A 14,142-nucleotide genomic window follows, 5' to 3' on the forward strand; every position below is an offset into this window, starting at 1 on the left:
AGCAGTGTTCCTAAACAAGCCACAATAATAAATGGTGAAGTCAACCCCCCCACACACACACCCAAATTCATGTTAATATTCTACCTACAGAAACTGAGAGTAATACTGACTTGAAGCCAAGCTAAAGAATACTACCATTTAGTTTCCATAGCCTCCGGAAAAGAGAATCTAGGGTATCACCCTGACAACAGCAAACATAGGAACTTTATTCCTTTTGTATATCCCTATTCAATCTTGTTCTGTTTTTCATGTCTCTTTACAGAAGCAGGGAATTGAAGTTAATTACATCTGCTTTTTTTTTCTTCACATAGATGAAGACCTTGGCATGAACCAGGCATTAAGTTTGTCTAGTGTCTGTGATGCTAATAGTTGTGTCTCCTTATAATTTTCACTGTGACCCTACTGCATTCTTGGCCCAAGATAAGCCCTGTGGTGGCTTAAAGGCCCAAGCCAAAACTGCACTAAGCCCCTTTTTCCTTGCCCACAGGATAAGTGAAGGGAAGGTAGTGGGAGTACAGATATTTTAGTTTCCCACAGGCTGATCATCACCCCAAATCTATAAGTCACATGGTTCACATTTTTATAAAGTAAGAGTCTCAGAAGGGTTTCCGTTTACAGTTTCTTCCTTAAGTGCATCTGTCTCAGATTACAGCACATGCACATAAATCCATATGCTTGGTTAAAACACAGCTATACTACAACACAAAAATCAAGTATCATGTCCATTTAGAAGGACACTGGTGAGCCACAGAATGAACTCAGCCCCACTTCCAACCACCCCATGAAGCAAAGCCTAAATAAACAGAGACTTTGTAACATGCCCTGAAAGACAAACTGTTTGACTATCAGAAAAAACAAATTCTATCCAATAGGATAACAGTGTCCCCTTAAACATTTGTTTATAAGCTGTATCACCTCTGTCCTTCTGAGCATGTTGGTTATTATTATTGCATGAGTGCATGATCACGTGCAGGTTTTGTAATAATATGTAATATCCTGTTTTTCTAACACATCTGGCCTTTTTGCTATGGTCTAATGTACTATCTAAAAAACTCTCTCATTTATTTACAAACTTGGATAAACGTGCTCAGCTTTGTAGAATTTTCCATTTTTATATTCACTAATTGTCCCCAAAACCCATCCTAAATATACAGTTTTGTGCACTGTGCAACTGTTATTCTCTAAAGTATATATTTTTAATGACAGCACTCCTGTACCATTTAGTATTGTTTCATTTGAACACCAGTCTTCTGAATAAAAAGTTATCACTGTATCTCACAGACTGCTGCAAGAGTAATCAGTGTACACAGAATTTTAGGGCATTATACTATCTTTTGCTTGACTCTCTTATATAGATTATACTGCCAACTTCAAGAGTTTGCAAATAATGATAATCCCCACAAATGCTAAATTTTAGGTTATTTTTATTTGCCTTACAGTTTTTGGAGTCTTTAGAATTCACTTGCTTTTTTGTTTTCCAGCTTTTCTCTGCAAACAAGGTACAGAAGTTTTTGTAAAAAATGAACACTGGGAATCATGGGAATTCTTGATTCTGGCAACTGGGGCTTTTTAAGATGAACTAAAAGCAAATTACATCATTTACATTGATGGAATCCATAAATGCTCTTTTCATGTGACCTGTCCTTACACTTCCTTTATAACGTATTACTTTTTCACAGAATCATAGAAAACTAGGGATGGAAGGGACCTTAGGAGGTCATCTAGTCCAACTCCTTGCTCAAAGTAGGACCCAACTAGATCATTCCGGCCATGGCTTTGTTGAGCAATATACCACGTGTGCTTTCTGTTTCTTTAATTTTACAAAAGGATGTGTATCTGATATAGTCTGCTATTCATTTGAAAACTATTTACAATTGCCTGAGTAAACTGAAAAGGTGATTTTTTTTTAGCCCCTTGCCCCCAAAATAAACCCAACCCAACAACAGGCAAGCAAGCTAACTTTGAGCCTTGTCTTGAATCTTTATGTGCAGTTACCACCACAGTTGTTGTAGCATAAGTGGGTGGAATATGCTACCATATCAGAACAGGCTACGCTGTTTGCACTGCTGAAACTGTGACACCACAGAGAATCAGGCCTTCTCACTGCTAAACAGTTTAACCAGGTTAAATGTTAAAGTTAGTAGGCTGCACCAGCCAACTTGTGGACTGTAGCTGATTACATTTTACTTTCCCAGAAGCAAAAGTACATACTTAATGCTGGCATGTAGCCTATATAGCCAGAGGGACTAACCTGCACGGTTAAAGGAAATGTTTGCAGTATCATGGTCACAGTCACTAAAAGAGTTCACACTGTAAATGAACTGAGAACTGCCAGTTATGCCAACACACAGAGTTGGCTGTCACATTTTTTTCCCCATTCTTAAGAGTTAAAAGGGCACTGTAGCCTTAATTTTTTGTTTTACACTCCTACTTTTTAAAGGAAAAAGCAACGTTCCTGCCATTTCAAGCTTTCAAAAGCATACCCAAAGCATAGACATATATTCTGCAGCTAAGTGCCAGAGAGAGGTCTGCAAGGAACAGAATATTTCCTCTAGTGCCTATAGGTGCCTGTAAGGTGAAGGGATCCCTGAACTAGATGATGCCTTCCACCTTACAGGCACTATTATAGGCCAGTGTTTCCCAACCTTTTCCAGCCCAAGGCACACTTACATTAATAAAAATTTTCCGTGGCACACCTGTTAAGACATCCCCCAGTCTCATACCTCTTGTAGCTCATTGCCATGGCAAAATTCCACAGCACACCTGTTTATTTCTGATGGCACACTGGTTGGGAAACACTGTTATAGGCACTAAAGGACAGTGCCTAAGGTAGAAGGCATCACCTTGTCTCTAGGATAGATCTATCTATCTATATATAGCTGGCAGCTATGGATATCTATCTATCTGTAGCTGGCAGTTCTCAGTTCATTTACAATGTGAACTCTTTCAGTAACTATGTGACAGTGATACTGCAAACACCTACAGATGGTTAGATCTAGATATCTATATCCGAGAGACAAGATGATGCCTTCTACCATACAGACACTATTATAGGTACTAAAGGATACACTGGAGTTGCTCCCTCAAGTGTTGTGGCTGGTGAAGGTTAGGGGATCACTGAACTAGATGATGCCTTCCACCTTATAGGTACCAGTATCTATCTATAGAGAGAGATATTTTAGTACCTATACACACACACACACACACATACATATTTACACACATAGGTACTATTATAGGCATTAAAGGATAGATAGATAGATAGACAGATACCCTTTAGTCAGTGCCTATAAGGTGGAAGGCATCATCTAGTTCAGTGATCCCCCAACCTTCACCAGCCACAACGCTGAGGGAGCACCTCAGTCGAGAAAACGGGGTACTTTGCTCCCGCGCCAGGGCCCCCGTGGAGGGCAACGTTTCCCGCGGCTGCGGGACTGCCTCACGCACGCGTGGCAGCTGCTGGCGGGCCTCAGGCTCACGACACCTGGCAGCTGCTCCGCTCCTGGGCCTTTGATGCTCGCCAAACGACTAGGAGCAGCCACTGATCTGCCATGGGGGGAAAGGAGGGGCTTTCCCCGCTCAGCTGCAACAAGAACTGGAGAAAAGCCCGCCTGCTCCCGGCTTGCCTTTACAACTCCCCCACCCCTTGCCCTTTGTGGAGCCGCCCCTAGCTCCAAAGTCGCAGGTACTCGGCGCCAGGCCGGGGGGGGGGGGGGTGGGGGGCTGCCTGCCCAGCTCCCAGCATGCTCGCCCAGCCCCTCCCCCGGCCCCCAGAGCCGCCCCCCACGTGGTGCCCGGGTATGTGTGCAGGTCGCCCCCGCCCCCTCTCCCTCCTCCCCGGGCGCAGCGGCGGCGGCAGCAGGGGTCGGGCCGTCGCGCACCATGGCTACAGGGCAGGAGCTGGGTAACGCTCCCCCCGCGGCCCCGGCTCCCAGCCTCGCGGCACTGCCGGGCGCGCGCCTGGCTCTGCCGGAAAACTTAGTTGGGGGGCGGGGGGTGCTTGGTGCAGCCTCCCAGGTGGGCTCCAAGGAGAATCCCGCACCATACGTGATGTCCCTGTGGGATGGGTGGGCTGAAGGGGACGGGTGAGTGCTGGGAACTCGGGACAATAGACCCCCCCCCCCAGGCTTGCTTTCCCCTCTGAGCAGGGAGAGGCCACAAAATAAATCAACTATGGGAGTACGAGATACCCTGAACATAAAACAGCAGGGGCTGGGCTTCATTTGCAGGCAGCCAGGCCCAGTGCCCTGTTTCCAACCAGTCCTGAGTGGAAGGAAGAGAAAAGCAACAGGGAATCGGGGTTGAAAGGGGCCTCAGGAGCTCACCCAGTCCAATCCTGAACTTCCTTCTTTCCTAAGTCTTCATCAAAGTTTAGCTCTGAGAAACAACTTGGAAACTGCAGATGGGAGCGGGATAAAAGCTGCCTATAACTGGAGGGGCGCTGAATCCCAAGGAGTTTGCCGGCTGATTTCTTGATGGGGGTGGGGGGGAACAAAGACGTCTTCTTTTGACTGTGTTTTTATACCATGTGGTGCAGCTGTTTGGAGTAGGGACTGGGTCTTAGCATGTATTTGTGCAGTGCCTGATGCAGGTGGGGGTGACATGTTTTGAGCCTCTTACTAAAGTGGGATTTTCAGGAGCAGCGTGTTGGGAATCAAGCCTCCTTGAAAGTCGATGCAGCTTGTTGGAGGAATGGCGCTTAGTCATTAGAGTGTGTGTAGGGGTCTGCTATAAATTGCATTTTACACCCAAGTGCTCATGATCTGCACTGCCTCGGCTCAGCCCATCTTCTCAAATGCTGTTGTTCAAAGGGGTGCTTCTGAGCTCTGTCTCAAAGCCCCTTGCTTCACAAAAGTGGGCCTTTTCCATGGGCTGCGCTTGCAGTCACAGCCTGGGATCTGGCCATCAGGCTGTGGTTCACTCCGGCCCTTTCAGCAACACCTGTAAGAGTGCATTGCAGCCAGATAACAGGCCCCGATTCTGTCTGTGCAAGATCGTTGCCACATCACGGCTTTAGTTAATAATTGTGTCAAGACAAGACCATGGCAGAATCCAGCCTGCTCTGCATGGCTGGTTGGGTGAGCAGTAGTTTTAAAAAGTTAGTTTGTCAGACGTGGAAGTAGACGTGGCTCAGAACATGAAGGAATAAAGATAAATAGATCCCATTCTTTATGTAGGTACATGACAGATGATATCACCTTCAAAGCAGCAAATACAAACCCACTCATTTTCTGCCTTCACACCCCTTATTACTTGTTCACTGATTTTCTTCTGAGCCCTTGGAAGGGATGCTGGCCTGTGTGCCACCGTCAGTTTTGTTTGTGGATGCAGGGTTCTCCCTGGGTATCTTCAACTGTGTGAGCGGCCTTGGTTAAAACCTGTAACGTAAGGGCAGGTGGGATAACGTTAGAACCTTTCTGGGTGCTTTATTTCTGACACTGGTTGGCTGTGGGAATCAAGTCACTTAAATGACTCAGCTTTTGGTTGCCCAGCAGAAACTGAAGGTAGCTATCAGTTTCTTTATGTATCAAGGTGCTTCACATATCGAACAATAGAGCAAGGCAAGCACCGATGAGCATTGGTTTTATCTGTGCATGGCCCTGTTACAGTTTTACAGTTTGATGAATCCAGCTAGCAAGACAGTAGCCACTTCCCTTCTTACTGTGGGCAAGTAAAGGCTCCAATCTTGCAGACTCTTGTGCCTGTAAATTTGATATGCGTAATGTTTACGAGTTTATGCGTGTAACTTACTATGTTGGTTTTCTGGATCTCTGAACTAGGGTTGGTTGGAGCCATTAGGCTGCATTGTTGAGGAGGGTAGGTAAGAACACCCTACATTGGTATCCACATTTACCTCTTGGTAAGTTTATCAGTAGATAGAGATCACTGTTGTGAAGTATTTGTTAAATCCTTGCAGACCATGGAAGCAAAGCTTGGTTTTCCTTGGTTAAAATGTCAGACCTGGTTATGTAAAGGTTTAAATTACAGCAGAAGAGAGAAGCCAGAAACTCTGGAGTGAAACTAATAGATTTCTATATTAGAAATGCTAGAGAGAATGATTGTAATCATTTAGTGTGACCTCCTGCACAGCATAGGCCATAGACTTTTTTTCCTCAGTAATTCCTGCAACAAAGAGAATTTCTCTTCCTTGCTACTTAAGTTACTATTGTTGAAACCAATACTTTTGTTGCTGACCTAAGTGAAAAATATTCTGCTTGAGCTCTTCAGAATTGCCCATGGCAGGGGTGACCAGGATAAGGCCCACAGGCCAGATGTGACCCATGGACGCATGTCCTCCAGCCTGCAGGGCACCCCACAGGCTCAGAAATTTGGCAGCAGTGGAGCTGTAGCCATGTGAATCACTCCACCTCCTGAAGCAATGGCAATTAACACTGCTGCTGCTTGTTCTACCACCAGATTTCCAGACTTCCAGGCCAGATGACACAGCCTAATGATCATGTTTGCAGGGCTAGATGATTTGGGCATCCCTGGCCTATGGGATCTGGACACTCAGTCTCCAACCAGATTTAATAATGCTGATTTTCCTGATGGGTATTCAAATGCTGCTCTCCTTTATTATCTAGCCCTCATGTTATTCATTAACTCATTTCAAAGTTTATGACAGGGACGTGAGAAGAAGAAGATGACTCATTTCAAAGGATGTTGCAAAGGAGTGGGCCTATTTGTTGTGCTGTGGTATGGTGGGCATTGCAAAGGAACAGGATTTTGCAGATAAAGGAACTGTGGGACAGACCAATATATTTTGCCAAAGCTCACCTTGCAGACTAGTCATAGAACTGGGAGTAGAACCTGTGTCTCCTGAGTTGCAGTCCAGCACGTTGGTAGGAGACACAATGGCCCAGAAGTGTAGGCTGGTATTTAATGCTACTGAATGCAGACACACAAAACAATTACTCCAGAGTATTTTGGCGTTATTCTAGGGTAGAAATGAAGTAAAGATATGATGTGTAGTCAGGGTAAGCCACTCTACCGTGGGTAAAGGTATTCCTAGGAAAGTCAAGATTAACTATATACAGGTGTAAGTTACATCAGTGTACCATCTTGTGTCTGCTTTCTACTTTCATTCCAGAGAACCCTTTGTTCGGTGCAAACCAACTCCACCACTCCTTGGTGACCAGGTGTTCTAATAACACCTGCTGCAGACAGATGGCTTGGGAAAGCTGGTTGTATTTTACTGCTAAGTAAAATCCAGGATAAATCATAATGTAGCAACCGTGCTGTGTGTCCATGTCCAATGTTAGATTCTTTAGTAACATACTTCCAAATCTGAATACCTTGATTTCTACAGGACTGATTTTTTTTTTTTTTTTTTTTGTAGTTTTAAGTAAACGAGGGAAAATCTCATGTGGTTAGTTGTGTATATGCAGCCTCCAAAGAAACAGCCACCTGTGTGTACCAGAATTTGAGACCCAAGGAAGAATGTCTTAAATCCAAAAACTTATCTATCTTTATCTCAGCTACATCATTGATCCAATAAAAGATATCGTCTTAAGAAACCTTCACCCCCGACATCATTTCTGGACCACCATGGCTACAACATTGCTTTTACACTACCAGAATTTTCATGTTTTTTTTCCCTTTCCAGCCCTCTTCAGCGTCTCGGACAAGACTGGCCTGGTAGAATTTGCAAAATGTCTCGGTTCTCTTGGTTTGGGATTAGTTGCCTCTGGAGGAACAGCCAAATGCCTTAGGGATGGTGGTCTGCAGGTCAGGTAAGAACTCTAATTGCGCTTGTATAAATCCCAGACAAAACTCTGTCAAATGTTTTGAAGACTTTTAAATCATTTGATCATATCACTTCTAAACTGAGGGAAGAAAATATAATTCAATACCAGCAAAAATCTAAGTCTTGCTCCTTGACTGGGAGCAGACTGACTAGAGTATATTGGTACAAGTACTTTCGTATAGTGACTGGGGGGAAGAAAAGGTACCTACATTCCAGATGTTTTGTGGTTTGCCTTTGCTCCAGGTGTTTTATATGAGACAATATGTTGTTTTAAATTCTGAAACCTGGCTCTAACACTCATGCATGCAGGCAGCCCCGTATTGATCTCTGTTTGTGGGACAGCAAGAATATAATAGATTTGGAGATTCTTTGTTTTAAGAACATTTCCAATGGCATGCAAGAAAGAATATGCTGGATGACTGCGTGGGGCAACCTGTGGGTATTTATGGTGCCTCCAAATTTCCCTGTTCCCTGCTTGTTGAGTGTTCAGCTCCACTTCTCTGAACCCTCTCTCTAGCCATGACAGCAGTGAAGGTCAGAGCAGGGCACACAGTCATGAGAATCTCTCCCTCCCTTTTTACTGTTTCTTCTGACTCTGAGCAGTCATGAGCTGAAGGAAGTGAAAAGCAGATTCATTATTTCCCAATTTTTAAAATTAAAACAGGAGCAGAATTAAAGCTACATTTTACAGGAGGGGAACACTGAATCCTTAAGAGTTTACCTGGATTATTTCTTGATGTAAAAAAACAGACATCTATTTTTTTTAAATACTGTATTTATGAGACCTGTTTGTAGGTGTTTGGGGTAGGGACTAAGTGTATTTGTAGAGCATCAGTTGGGAATGACATGTTTTGAGCTGCTTAATAGAGTTGGATTTTCAAAAATGGCTTGTTGGCGATCAAGCCTTGTTGAAAGTCAATGCTGTTTGTGTTCCTAAGTCATGTGGATGATTTTAAAATCCCACCCACAGAGAATGATAATTCCCTTAGTTCATCCAGAAATCTTCAGCAAAACCTTTTCTCCTCAGTGCTAAGAGTGGGGAGGGGAGAAATCAGAGACTCTTTAACCTCTTTAGTCTGCTCCAGTGTTTCCCAAATGCCACTGGTATTACAAAAGATCTTTCAGGCTGCGTGTCCATTTATCCTAGAAATTAAATGTATAGAGTCTACATTTGTTTCTTTCTGGAGCGATGCCATGGAGGCATCTGACTAGGTTCAACAAGAACTAATCCATGACCCTTTAGACTGTGTCCGCACATGCAGGCATGTGCAGTTTGTGGCACCACAAACCTTGGTGTAGCCCACAGACTATATGCGTTGCACCTTAAACTGTGCAGCACTGCTAATTTGCAGCATGGGGGCAAAATTTGCTACGAGGATTTCCTGGTAGCAAACACCACCCCCCCGGGGAAAAAAAAAAAACATTGTAAAGCACATCAAATAGCATGCACGAGTTGGGGGAGCCCTGGGCTGAGGCACACCAGCTACTCCAAGGTGGAGTCCCTGCTCTGAGGCACACTGGCTCTGAGGCACACTGAGACGAAGGCAGCCAGCCAGGGCTGCCTGCTCCCCTGTGTGAAGCACATTGCACCTTAGCCAGCTCCACCCCCAGTATATGGAGCCCGGTTAAACAGGACAAGCACATTGTTTGTGCCATTGCAAGCGCATGCCCCTGTTAGTCTGGATGCGGCCTTAGTGTCTAATTTAAAAGGGTTGCTTTTCTTTACTCCAAGTGTTTTGGGTATAATGTAGGACAATTTTCCTTTGCTATACCATGGGACCATATTTACAACTCTCCGACAGCTTGAATGGTGTTTCATGCCTTGAACTTTTGTGAGTCTGAGCTGAGGAATAATATCTAAAATGCTGCCTCTAGAAAAGCATCTTTATTTGGCAGATATGCTGTCATTTTAATTTGTCTTCTGAAACTTTAATTTCCCAACTTGTGCAGCTTCTCTACTCTGCATCTTCCAGGATAAAGAGTTACTTTAAGAAAAAGTCATAGTTTCTATCTGTGAGGATAGTGGTCACGTTAACTCAACTTTTGCTGATTTTGCTTATTTCACCACGTGCTCTCATTGACAAAATAATTGAAGTTCAATTTAATTTGAGTAGGAGAATGCATGCTTTGTTTCTGTTCATGGGAAAAGCAACTAATGCCTAATAAGGTTTTTGGTGGAATGTCTGCTGGACTGTTACAGGCAGAGAGCTGTGTTCTTTCTCTCTTTCTTCTGTGTTAAATGTAGTTTTTTCTATAAAATGTAGGTCAGTGTCTAGTTAAATATAGGAAACCAGTTACATATCAGGAATTTAACTGAGAAATCAGTTACATGAGCATTCCTGCCATGTTTCTGCAAATAATTGGCTATTCCTAGTAACATTTTGCTAGTTACTGTCAGTCACAGCAGGCTTAACAGAACAAAAAATCATATCTTCTTTAACCTACAGCATAGTTGCAGTGACTCCCTGTCCCTGAAATACCTAGCAGCTGTTAGGAACTGGAAAAACCTGAGCTATGTGATAAATAACTAGACATAGCTGCTTTTCATTGGCTTCATCCTTAGGTGCATTCAAGGTATTGAAATGTATAAGAATCTTTCTTTTTTCATCTGCTATTGGAGATGTCCCAAGTTTCACACACAGACCAAAATAAAGCTGCTATGTGTACTTTTTAGTCTTCCTAATGTAAGGGCATCCCTTTAAGCTCAAAACTGTCAAGGTCTAACCTTAGGGTCTGTTCTACCACTGAAGGCAGTAGAACTCCTGTTCCTTTATATGGGACTAGATTGGGCCCTTAATGCAGATAATGAATTTTGAACTTGATACATTAAGTTGACCAGCAAGCATAGAAGTATCACAAGTATAGAACAGTCATGGTGATGTTCTTTCTTCTCTCGGCACAGAGATGTGTCTGATCTGACTGGATTTCCTGAAATGTTAGGGGGGCGCGTAAAAACCCTTCATCCTGCAGTCCATGCTGGTAAGTTGCTGCTGACATGCTTCCATCCGAACAGAAGTCAGGGATGGTTTGTCAAATGGCATTTTAGGGGCTTGGCTAATAGGATCAGAGAATGAGGATAGAAATCTCTGATCTCATCCTAGTAACAAGCTAGGAAGAGAGAGTTCATGGGGTCAAAGAAATATTGAAAGGATCTTGCATATACCCTGGCCACTGTCTCCACTGATGGGGTTTTCCCATGAAGAAGGGGCATAATAGTTAGCTGCATGACAAGCACATCAGCCTAGGTTTCAGCAGAAGGTGGGTGTTGTGACTTCCTCCCTAGGTTACTATAACACTGACATTTTTCTGCTGCCCTTTTGAAATGTCCCCCTTTCGAAAGGGCTCCAAATGCTGTCCATGTCTGACTTGTACTCTCCCAGTTGCTGTAGACTAGACCAGTGGTTTCCAAAGTCTGACTGATTGCTCACCGCCAATTTAAAATGATACAAAGTAAAGTACCACCAGCAAACTTTTTAGTTCTATCTTAAGTATCACCAGCAAATTTTTGTCATATAAAGTAATTATAATAAGTCTGTTAACACGTACCACTGGTGGTACCCGTAGCACAGATTGGGAACTGCTAGACTAGACAATCAGTTGCATTTTTCTCTCCCTCATTTCCTATTTATCAGTTAGTCAGCTGTATCTTATTACCCAAGGCACAACTTATTTATTACCACTTCACTTATTACATATGGTTTATTTATTTTGGGGTAAGGAGTGGCAAGGAGCTTTTTCTTCTTCGCCTATGCCCCAGAAACTTTAATGACAGTTCCATGGTTGAGGTTATCAATTGGCTGCTTATTTAGTGCAGTTTTCAGATTTTCTGTTCAGCCCTTGGGGTGCTTTAGAATTTAACACTGAAAAAAATTGTTAGCAAGCAACTTGAGCATCCGGTCCAGGAAGCAACTGAAATGGGATTTTGGTGCAGAGGTTGAGTCTTAAACGTAAGTGGATCATCTTTGTGGAGGGAAACTGTGAGGGAGCACATGTACTGAAGAAAAATGCTGAGATTTTTTTTCCAAAGAAGAACTTTGTGAAACAATCCTTGTTGTTATAACTAGGAATACTGGCTCGCAGCATACCAGAAGATAAAGCTGATATGGACAAACAGGATTTCAGCCTTGTAAGGTGAGCTACCAAAAACATAGTGCGGTTGATCGGAAATCATTAGGAACAAATCAGAAAATGCTGAGGAGTGAGTGAGCAAGTGCCTGGGAATTTGCAAGAAAATGCCAGTTTATGTTTTTGTTTTGTTCCCTGCTGGATTACACTGATGAAATAAAATATTTTTGGCAGATGTGTCATGGCTAGGAATATAGCCAAAATGGCTTGTTAGTTAGTTAGGTTTTAACAGTGGGGGAGCACCATTAAATTTCGACAAAATGCAAGAGTTTGACCTTCTGATGAGCATAATGCAATGTAATATGACCTTGCATATTCCTTTCAGAGCCAAGTTCAGACCTGTCCAAGCAGGTGCAATTCTACTGGAATTGGTTCAAGGGGGCTGATCAGACAATTACTTTGATTTTGAAATGCTTGCTTAATAAACATGCCTTTTGAAATTTGTGCAATTCTATTTAATCCATGAACTTATGTTGAAATTCAAACATAATAGATACACACAAAGATTACAGGCCACATTATAGGAAGAAAATCACTGTTTTTGGGTATCATCACCAGATCTCAATAGGCTGAATCACATGAAAACAAAAAACTAAGTCACATGGATTCCTGCAGGTTTCTGTGGTCTGCATTAAAATATTTTTATCTTTACCCAGGGTAGTTCTGGAATTAGTCACTTCAAAGCACTGATCAACCTTAACTGATTATACTGCTTCTATTCTTTGACATATCGCCAGTTTAAAATGAGTGGTTCTGCTTCAGTAAGATTGACTGGCTTGGGAGGAAGCATTATTTGTCCACAAGGCTCCATATATGTCTCGAAATTTGGCAGTGGGGGAGTGGTGGCAGTTAATGCTGCCACTGCTCCCTAAATGCCAAATTTCCAAGTCCCATGTGGCTGCATGGGCCCCCAGTCCTGCGCAGCTGGATTGGGTCCCGGCTCTGTCATCCTATTTCTAGGTGGCTGAATTGGGCCCAGGCTGGGCCAGCACTGCACACTGGATCTGGCCTATGGATCAACCTGGGACTGCAAATCCAGTCCATGGGTTGAAAATTTGGAGTACCACATGTCTGCATCAGTTGGTTTTGGACTAAGTTTGGAATCGTGGAATTTAAAAAACTATAACCATAATTGCCTGTGGTGATGGCAGTACAGGGCATGATTGCTGAGGTTTGCCTTGATTGAAAGGGGAAGAAAAGGTGTTCCCTGTTCTGTGTTTGGGTGAGCAGGGGGTGCAGCCTTATCTGGGGTAGTAGATCTGATTTGATTATTTTACTTTAAAAGGTGCAGATTCCTGTCTTCTGCTCTGTTGAATTCAGTTATGCAGTGAAGGTGATAAGCAATTGTATTTACTACCTTGATTTGCATAGATAGTGTTAGTGACAAGGAAGTCAATGAAGCTCTGTAAGTTTACACCAGCTTGGGATCTTACTCTCTGTGGAGACTGTGAAACACCTCAGTGACTTAGCAGCAAAGATGGCTAGAAAAGAAGTCATGGCCTGAGTGAATGGGATGTGGTAAATGAGTTGCAACAAAACTGGAGACAGAAGGGATATAAAGGTTTTGTTGAAAACTAAGCAGGCCCTTGCATTGATTTCATCATGTCACAGGAAGATCAGGGAGTACTAAACAGCAGTTCATCTCAGGTGCACATGACTCTGTCCTCCTGTGGAACTTGCTGCTGTGGCTGAATATATATTGTGGCAAGTTACCTTTGTGACAGCTTACACTTGTATAAGGACAAGTCCAGATAACAAACTGACGCAATTCATTCATGCTTTAGAGTTAAGCTATTTGCATCAGAATGTAAAGATTGATTTCTTCCCTTTCCTACCACTTGTATGTTACACTAGGTGCATTTATGGCAAGAGGGATTGTTACCTTATGCATTATTGAGTATTGCTGGAGACATAATAATGAATAGATGGACCCTTTACCTAATTATATCTGGAAGTTATTTTTTATAGAATCCACCTTGCCTTGAGATGGGAAAAAGCCCCTATTCAAGCCCCAGAAAGGCTTGCTGAAGGGTTTCTAAAATGCAACCACTGTAATGGGCAATTGGGTTTATAAAAAAGGGAACTCTGGATATGCAGTATTGGGGTTTAATGACTTTCTGGATATCATATTGTCAGTACTTGAGAAAGTGAAAGTATGTAACTTCCTGCTCATGGATAGTTTGGGGAATTCCTCAAGGAAACCATTCTTTGGGCTCAGAGTAAGTCAATCCCATGGCAGAGGAAAGGGGATAAGGGGGCCAGGAAGCCCC

At 43.1% G+C, this 14,142-nt stretch overlaps 1 protein-coding gene across 3 annotated transcripts in view; it reads left to right on the forward strand.

The window, feature by feature from the left end:
- Window positions 1–3,718: 3,718 nt before the first annotated feature.
- Window positions 3,719–14,142, forward strand: part of ATIC (5-aminoimidazole-4-carboxamide ribonucleotide formyltransferase/IMP cyclohydrolase) — a 42,653-nt gene continuing 32,229 nt past the window's right edge. The window contains exons 1-4 of one of the 3 annotated variants that reach the window (XM_090044939.1): window positions 3,719–3,798; window positions 7,607–7,733; window positions 10,650–10,726; window positions 11,812–11,878. In XM_090044939.1, coding sequence (XP_089901065.1) covers window positions 3,744–3,798; window positions 7,607–7,733; window positions 10,650–10,726; window positions 11,812–11,878 — 326 coding nt within the window. In that variant the 5' untranslated portion in view covers window positions 3,719–3,743. The other 2 variants (XM_090044940.1, XM_090044937.1) reach the window with 2 other exon arrangements.

This window comes from Crocodylus siamensis, chromosome 4, assembly GCF_052110815.1.
Source record: "Crocodylus siamensis isolate JL-2025a chromosome 4, ASM5211081v1, whole genome shotgun sequence".
Lineage (NCBI taxonomy): Eukaryota > Metazoa > Chordata > Crocodylia > Crocodylidae > Crocodylus > Crocodylus siamensis.